Below are 9487 nucleotides of genomic sequence, written 5' to 3' on the forward strand. Positions count from 1 at the left end.
TCTTCACATTTCATCACCTGGTTGGTGAGAATAAGGGCAAGGTGTCGAGGCACATTGTAGCAAGTGTCGAAGACACAAAGTATGTTGAACCATTTCGAAGCACAGTTGGCTTATGTATGGATTTGTTTGAATGTATGATGTTTATGTATGAATGTGTTGGAATGTATGATGTTTATGTATGAATGTGTTGGAATGTATAATGTTTATGTTGATTGATATGAGTGATGCTTATGAATGTTTTGATATGCATGAAGGGATCCATGTTTTTGATATGTGAACCATGTTGGTTGTAGCACTTAGTATCACATACTTGGTGTCAAAGTACGCACGTTGAAGCTCTGAGTTGGAGTATAAGGGTAGGTCGGTGTAGACCAAGTGTTCCAGTGCTAAGAATGCAAAAGACTAAGAATAAGTTGTCTGAATTCTCTCTTCTTTAAATATTTGCTGAATGGCTTATGTGACAAAAGATCTCAAGCGGTTGAGAATCAAAACATTTGTAATGTGTATGCCTTCTTATAATAACATTTCCTTCAGTACCTAGTCCTCCACTTTGAAAAAGTGAGGCTTGGCCCCATAGTCATAATAGTCGGCGGTACGTTCACCCCTGGTTGCCTTGATACGAACTTTTATCCCTCTTGTTGTAATGGGCTTGCTGAGAGTAAAAATCTTTCCTCTTACCAAGAGATATATACGTTTGATGACTTAACGAGTAGCTAAATGAGGCAGGAGATGATGCAATGGGTGTCTGAATGGCCAATATCTCCTCACTTGGTAGAACTTGACTTCCACTTCCCACTTGTTAATTGGGGTTAACCATATGGGGTTCCCTTGGTATGTCCTTGTTTTGGCGAAGACGTGGTTGTAAGCTTATGCCATCACCTTAAAGTAAGTATTCCAAGTGTTGGCATTGATCATGTACTTGAAGAAACAATCACGTAGGGTTGCTATGAAGGCCTTGAGGGCGGTCTTGCGCAGCGAGAATACTCATGGCTGAAGCGACCGGCATACTCTCGTAGTGACTCGTCCAGCTTCTGACGAATAGTGTACAAGTCATCTGCAGAATGCAAACGATTGGTCTGGAAAATGTGTTGAGAGACAAATAGTTTCCTCAGTTTCTCAAATGAGTATACTGTCTCAAGTGGAAGACGGCAATACCAGTTTAGAGCTCCGCCAGAGATGTTAGAGGGGAAAAGAGACATCGCTCTTCGTCAGTGTGCATCCGATATGCCATGGTGGACTCAAAGAGGTTAAGGTGTTCAATTGGGTCCTCAATTCCAGTATAGAGTTGTAAACCAAGCTTTTGTTTTGTCTTCGCTTGAAGGGGGTGTCGATGATCCTTCTTGTGAGAGGGTCATGCCTGGGTTGGTTCCAGTCAGGTATCCCGGCCTGATGTTCGGCCTTCAACTTGTTTACTTCCTCAATAAGCTATAGGACAAGAGGGTCTTGAGTGGAGTCATGTATCACTGGAATTTTCTTTCGTAAGTCTCCATCGCCTCTTGAAAGTAGGAAAGTTTGAGCAATGGCGTGTGGTTTTTTCTTGGACTCGTCGTACTGACTTCTAGGGCGAGTCTGTCGGAATACCTCAGAGTCCCTTGTACCTTCATGTTCCTCTAGGACCTGTCATTCCTTCCCTAGATTGGCAGCTGGCCTGGGTCGTGGGAAGGGACCGAGTCTTTAAGAAACCCTTGGGTCATTGATCTTCGAGCATATGTGTAGGGGATTTTCTCCACATTGCTTTAGGAAGTCTCGGCAGTCATGATAAACGGTTTTCGATCCTTCCAACCCTTCTGTAAGGAGGTGTCTTCCTCCACTTCTTATGCTTCGGGTTGAAGCATCTAGGTTGAGAGAAGTCTCATCTTGATCAATGTTTTGATGATTAGCTCGCTCCTCATCAGGGATACCCATGTCGAAGGGAGGTGACCCTCCGAGTTGGGGGGCATCCAGATGATGGTTGATGTCCATAGGGGCAACGAGCTCGCGTGTTTGAGTATGCCTAATTTCGTGGAGTGTCTCAAAGAGCTTCTCATACTGCTCTTGGAGGACCTCATTCTTTATTGCTATCTTGTTATTCTGAGCTTTTAGCTCATCGACTTTAGCTTGAAGAGCAACCCTATTTCTTTCTTTCTTTTGTTGCTTCGCACTAGGTGCAAGAGGGGTGTCATTCTGTGTGATGTGGCTTCTTTCGCTCCCCATGTTGGAGATGGATGCCTGATCAAAAGAGAGTTACGAATGGTGGAAACCAGCTTGGCAAAGCTGAAAATAGTAGGAATAAGTGTCGTTCCCACATACGGTGCCAAATGTTGGTGCACAAAATCAATGAGGACTTTGGTACAATAGAAAGTGTTAAGTTTGTGACCTTCGCTAGATTTCTCCGGTTACTAGTGTGGATAAGTATGTAAATGGATAGAAATAGGGAAGCAAACACAAGATGTACGTGGTTCACCCAGATTGGCTATGTCCACGGAGTAGAGGAGTTCTCATTAATTGTGAAGGGTTTACACAAGTACATAGGTTCAAGCTCTCATTTAGTGAGTACAAGTGAATGATTTAGTACAAATGACATTAGGAAATATTGTGAGAGAATGATCTCTATTTATAGAAGAGAGTTTGTAGTTTCATTTTAACATTGACACGTGTCGTGTTGTGATTGGCTTCTGATGTTGACACGTGTCGCGCTATGATTGGCTTCTGATGTCAACACGTGTCGTGCTGTGATTGGCCTCCTGGTTGGAGGGAAACTCTTTTGGGTCCTTGACGGTATAACGTTGACCGGTGCTCAGTAGTTTCGAGATTGGTCAAGTATGGTACAAACAACATCATTCTATTATCATGTTTTCATGTTTGGTGAACTTGGAGATATATTGTTAAAAAAAAATAAAAATAAAAAGTCTAGGCAGCCGCCAAGACGCTAGGCAGAGACCGAGTGCTTCAATTAGGGTGAAGCCTCTAGGCCTACGCAGTTTAGGAGGCTTTAGGCTGCCCTAGGCGGTTCAATATTTTTATTTTTTTAGGTTAAGGGTTTGGAGATAGTTTCTTGTGAAACAACATTAAGTTTTCTTGTAAAATAACTCTGAATCCATATTCTATTTTATGTATTCAATCAAGTGTAGTCACTTGTTTATATGTTTGTATTGTTATATAATAAAATTAAATAACTTGTCTATGTTTCACCTAGGCCCCTAGGCGCTAGGTTCTTATCCCCAGCCCAATTAGCTCCTAGCTTTCTAAAACAATGGGGAAATAAAATGGAAAAGAAAGAGAAAATTTAGTCTTTTAGTTTAATTATGAGGGAAAAGTAAGAAAAAAAAATTGGTATGAAAAGTTATTATGAGTATATTTGGATCACATTTTCAAAATTTGACACCTACACAATCGCGTAATTATATGATTTACGCATTAATGTAAAAGTGAACGAGAAGTGTCCTTAATTGTGACCCAAATGTGATTTTGACGTGGTATAACTTTCATGAACTATATACAAAAAAGTATAGCAGAACATCATTCTTCTCCCCTTTAGTGGTAGGTTGATTGCATGAACTTGTAAAAAGAAAGTGGAACTTGGATGGCTTTGAGTCCAAGCAAGATATTATCTTTTTCGTATTCCTAAATCAAAGTAAACCCTAGCCAACATGATCTCTTAAAATGTTTGAATTCAAGATTCCAATTAACATGGTTCTCTTGAGGAATTGAATTTCAAACCCTTTTAATGAAACATTGTTGACCTAATCAAACTGAAGAATGCATAAAGATAAATGCGAAAATTATTTTCCCATACTTTAGATCAAATTTTAAACATAATTTAAGTTTGAAGTGGCATTTTGATTCTTATAAAGTTTTGTTCCATCTGATATTTTAAATTAAATTATTACACTATTTATTTTTCATAATTGTAACTAGTATATGCCCATTTATTTTTCATAATTGTAACTAGTATATGCCCACACACAAAGTGTGTGTGTCAAATATTTTATTTTGTTTATAAAATTGAAGGAGAGATGAAGAGAGTGAGAGAGAACGTGGGAGTGAGGAGAGAGAAGAGATGCTTATTTTTTATTTTTTATTTGGTTTTATTTATTTTATTTATTTTTTAAAATTAGAGATTTTATAGTCACAAGTAGGTGAGACTTAAGACTGGTTTGGTATTGCTGTGCTTTGAAAAAAAACTGCTTCTACTGTGCTATGAGAATAAGCTCATTTTTGCTGCTTCACGTTTTCAGCTTTTTTTCACCCAAAACTGTGAGAATAAGCTGTTTTTAAGTGTTTACTAAACACCTTTTTGAGCTTAGCTTTTTTTGATATCTACTTTTTATAAAAGCACCTTAGTACGAAACCAGTACTTAAACAAAAACAGTAAATTTTTGCCTTATAAAGTTATGTTACTGCCCTTAACTTTTTTATTGTGATAAAATATTAAATAGTCTTTTCACCTTCTTTTAGTTGACAAAGAGGATTCTATTAATATGTTTTGAATAACTATTTTTAAAACAAAAAATAAAAATAAAAATGATAAAAAAATCATTTATTACTCAATTAAAAATGGATTTGAAGTTGCTATCACTTTTGCTGACAACCATGTAATGCCATAAGAATTGGCATTTTAGTTGGAAAACAGTAAACGTTCTCTTTGATAACAATTAAGATAGAATTAATGTTATTGTTGATATGAACATTTTTTATTGTTATTATTCATGTGAAATTTTAAAAGATGCTCTTAAACTTTCTCTTTGATAACAATACAGAATTGATGGCGGTTAGTGCAAAGACCATGATCTCGTTACTTTTAATCTTTTTTATTATTCCTATTTGATTGATTAGCGTTGATGGCAAATTAAAGCATAATTTGGAACAAGATTCCAATGTCTACAAACCCATCATGGGTTGTGACTAGTCGTCACGATAATGCCAAAGAAATTCAGAAATATCTAAGAGAATGTAACACATAAATTAGGATAAAGCATCAATGCCATGATCCCATTAGCTGTTGCCCTCTAACTGAACCATGTTATAACTCACTTGGATTGGTAATGCTACGAGACGGTATTTCAGTATCACATAATAATTTTTGATAACTTTTTCGCTTCATGTGTTTTAAGTCCCACGTCAGGGAATTGAAAAAAATAAAATAAGATACAAGATAAATAAGTATATAGTCCTACTCCTAATAATACATATGCCTTTTGTGATAAATTCAAACACTCAACAATAAGTAGTTGGAATAATATCGTTATGGTTAAGAGTAGGCCAATGAGTCTCTCTAAATATTTGACATTATATAAGAGCGGGTTTGATTTTGGGTCCTATGGGACGTGTTGTGCCCGACTTACTGAGTTTAACGTAATACCTTGCTTCAACGCTTAATGTCCGATGTAGGATTAGTTTCCCATGTGACCCACTATGTTGTGCTCGCACATGAGAGAGTGTGTTGAGTATAATCTCACATCAGGAAATTGAGAAAATAAAGTAACACATATAAGTGTATGGTTTCACTTCTAATAATACTTAGGCCTTTTATAATAAAACTCAACACCTAACAATAGGTGATTAAGTTAAATGTGGTTAAGAGTGGGTCAATGACCTGTCTCTCACACATGAGAGGATGTGTTGAATATAATCCCACATCAGGAAATTGAGAAAATAAAATAACACATATAAGAGTGTGATTTCACTCCTAATATTACTTGGCTTTTTTGTGATAACAATAGGTGATTAAGTTAAGTGTAATTAGGAGTGAATCGATGACCTGTTTCTCGGAATATCTAACACACAAACAACTAATAACAAAATCTTGTTACCCATAACAGATAAAGTTAACAAAAGTTTGCCCTGTAGAAACATGCAGCAGCAGGGTCTTTCCTTTTACACCCTAATCCTTTCCGAGGTGCTCACTTTCTCGCTTTAAGGCTTAAGGCCAAGGAAACTTCATCTATTTCGGTTGTTCTGCTAATTCTCTGTAGATCATTGCTCGTTAAACTTCCATTGGCTGCATTCCTCATCCATGTCTCGCCCTGCTCAGGCAAATCGTGTTGGATTTTTCGAGGGCGTTTAGTTTGGATGTCTTGAGCTTTTTGGCTAGAAGAGTTCATAGGCGGGGTCCCCAGATGGAGAACTGGATTCTCTACAGAAGGGTGAAGAGGTGCCTTTACACTCTTGTTCATTGGGTCTGGAATTGTTTGAGCCTGCTGTGTTTCAAGAATGTGTATTTCTTCCACCATCGGCTTCCAGATTCTCACTCTCGAATTAATAAACCAATTCGAAACCTGCAATATATATGTCCGAAGATAAATAGACACGGCAGGCGGCGGCAGATATCAAATTGAGGTAAGTTTCATTCATTTACAATGGGGGAATCCTATCAGAAATTGTGATAAATTTGACAGCGGCAGGCATGTTGCACATCATAAAATCTAAAGGGGGCTTAGAACCAGACCGAAAGCCGAGAGGACGAATTGGAAGGTCATAAGTTCCAGGGGCAGTGCTAATATCTCCTAATAGAAATGAACCAAATAAAGACTTGGCCGACATAGGCATAGCCAAGTAGGCTAGGGTACCAAGCACCGAGCTCGAATCCCCCTCCTCACATTAGATAAGAATGCTGCAAGAAGCAACAACGAAAAATTGTCTCACCTGAGTTCTTGATAGGCCCGTCTGTTGAGCTAACATCAGCTTTTCAGAATCGGAAGGATAGCTGAAATGTTGAACAAAACCTAAGTCATAAGATACCAAATTACCAATTTATTGAATTGATATTCTAATTGAGCTGTTGAATTATATTAATGGAAAATGAGAAATAACTAACGGGTGCAGAAAGTGTTCAAAGAGCCAGGTCCTCAGCACAGCCACTGCATTCTCCGGGAGACCTCTCTGGGACCGGGAAACCGATTGACGAAGGCTGTTGGTGGTGGTCAACTTCAAATTCAAATGATCATTTGGGTTCTGGTTGTTCTGAATGCCTCTTACAGAAAACCCTTCAGTTTCTTCATCGCCAAGCGACGTTTTGCCTCCGGATTGAAGCTTGTCTAAAATGGCATTCTTCAGGCAACCAAAGTGCTTCAAGATGGCTTTGATGGCAAGGGATATGTAAGGGGCTGCGTTTCCAAGTCCATCAATGGTTTCAAAGGATGCCACCACCGACTCCATTTGTTGGCAGTATAGTTTGTACCTCTTGTACACCTAGGAAACATGAGATGTGAGAACACAATTTAAGGGGACTTGGGTGCTAAAACTTTCTTTATTTGGGCCTAAAAGTCCATTGTGCCTCCACTAGACCCACAATACTATGGACAATTCAGTTATATTTCTACGTTAGCAAGCAGAGTGGGGTTAGGGCAATGTGACTTATCCCTTCTATTCGAGTTCAAATCTCTGTATTATTTTCTAGAAAGAAAAAATTAATTAAATATGAGTTAAAGTTTATCCGATAATAATCTGATTCGCATAATTATCATTTATTTTTGTTCTTTTCTTTATTAGACACTATATATGCTCTAATTTAACATAAAGTGGCTAACCCCTATGCAACATGAAAATTTTGAAGGGTGGCACTATTTACACCTTTTTTTTTTTTAGTACCTTCCACTCATTGAAGAAATCAAATTATAGAAAATGTGAGAAAGGTAAATAATAGTGTGTAGGTAACACCACTATTTTTTAAATGGTTGAAAATACACGTAAACTAATTACTTACGATACAAAATCAAGTAATCAACAAATGAATACAATACAACAGTGAAGTTACTAAATTCAATGATGATGGAATGTAATCCAAATCTTATTTAACAAGAAATAACATAAATGAGATAATTTGAATACAATTCGATTGAAATTAGAGAAATGCTAATTGATTCTCTCAAAAATAGAACTTCTCATGAATTCTATGTTATTTTATGTTTTTTTGTATAATATTTTACAATGCTGACGTTAAATTGTAAAATGTTAGAAAATCCATAAACAATTTCACTTTAAAAAAAATTTCATAAGATTTCTCTTAAAATTAACTCTTGATTGGAATGGATAAGATTTGACCTAGGGCGATCCCATCCATTTACAGATACATGGTCATGTGCCATAATCTATCACCCGATAATTAATTATGACAAGTGAAAAAAAAATGAATAGTAGACAAAATTACAAACCAATAAGAAACAATACACAGTTGAAAAAAAATTAATTTGTGACAAGACAAGACATCCTTTAGGCCATGACTACTGAACAAATCAATCATATGATGTGACTCCCTGACAACAACCTCTTACCACAGTACTGTATTAAATCCAAATATCTTCCCACATTTGACCCATATTCTATTCAAAAATTTAGAAAATATTAATTCAATCCAAGATTAACATCTTAATTAGAAACATTTTTTGGTTAATTTTTGTGACATTTATATGTTCTTATCTAATAGTATATGAAATTATAAATAGGGCGTAAGTACTCTTGCGAAGAAAATTTTTAATGTGTCTAGACCAATTTCGATACTCAAAATGTTATAATACAATTAGATAATTTTTTTTCAAAAATTTAAACTGTAGTATCATTATATACTTGTATGACGAACTGTGTTACATTAAAAAATTTCTCGTAAAAAGGACCATGCATTTATGTACACGAATTATAATATTCATTCTCACAATTTAGATTTAATTAAATTAAAATATTGATGATATGGAAAAGTGCAGTACGTATAATTAAAATTAATTAGTGGTGTATAATATACCTCCTCCAGCATGGTGGTCAGCCGACAGTTCTTCATCTGCCCGTCGACCCGGTGATCTTTGGCGCAAAAGCTCCAGCAGTTGGGCGGAGGAGGATCCGAGTCGGGTAGAACCGACCCGCAGAAATCCTCGAGGAGCTGCTGGGCAGGCTTCAGAAACCTGGACCGCTTCAGTATCGAAGCGTAGCCGGTGAACGGGCCCAGAGGAACCGAGCTTCTGAGTTCTCCGGCCCGGAAAGAGACGCCGTCGTAATGGCGGGATTCGGAGAAGAGAGGCAGAGAAAACGGTGGTTGGGGTGGGTGGTTTTGGAGGGTGAAACGGAGCTTGTCTCTTCTGCTCTGTTGGGGCACGTGGAAGGCTTCCAGGCCGTCGTCCGCCATGGATGTGTTGTGAAGGTTTTGAAGAGAGAGAGAGAGAGAGACAGAGATGTGATGAATTGATGAAGGGAAGGAAAAGGTGTTTTGGTTGGGCTGGGACAGAGTGATGCAATGTTTACCAAAGATATATTTATACAGAGAAATAAGACAGAGGGATCGACGTGATGGGTGAAAATGTATATGTGTATATATATTATTTTGGGTACTCTCATGATCTGCATATTTTTTGAAGAATTTTAACAAAAAGCATCCGGTATTGTTTATTTTAACGAAAAATCATATTTTTACACTAAAAAATCAATCTTGGTACTATTTACTTTACCCTTTATTTTGTTCTTATCATTAAAACTCAAAATTTTCAAACCCTTTTCATTAATTTTTCATATTTTTTATTGT

The 9487-nt window shown here is 37.1% G+C and overlaps 1 protein-coding gene across 1 annotated transcript; it reads right to left on the reverse strand.

Annotated features, from left to right (window-relative positions):
- Window positions 1-5772: 5772 nt before the first annotated feature.
- Window positions 5773-9261, reverse strand: LOC126630356 (BEL1-like homeodomain protein 9). The gene is made up of 4 exons (XM_050300448.1): window positions 8717-9261; window positions 6797-7170; window positions 6625-6685; window positions 5773-6257 (listed from the first exon to the last, which is right to left on the reverse strand). The coding sequence occupies exons 1-4, from the start codon at window positions 9092-9094 to the stop codon at window positions 5883-5885; spliced, it is 1188 nt and encodes a 395-aa protein (XP_050156405.1). The 5' UTR covers window positions 9095-9261; the 3' UTR covers window positions 5773-5882.
- Window positions 9262-9487: the final 226 nt, after the last annotated feature.

Source organism: Malus sylvestris, chromosome 7, assembly GCF_916048215.2.
Source record: "Malus sylvestris chromosome 7, drMalSylv7.2, whole genome shotgun sequence".
Taxonomy (NCBI): Eukaryota; Viridiplantae; Streptophyta; class Magnoliopsida; order Rosales; family Rosaceae; genus Malus; species Malus sylvestris.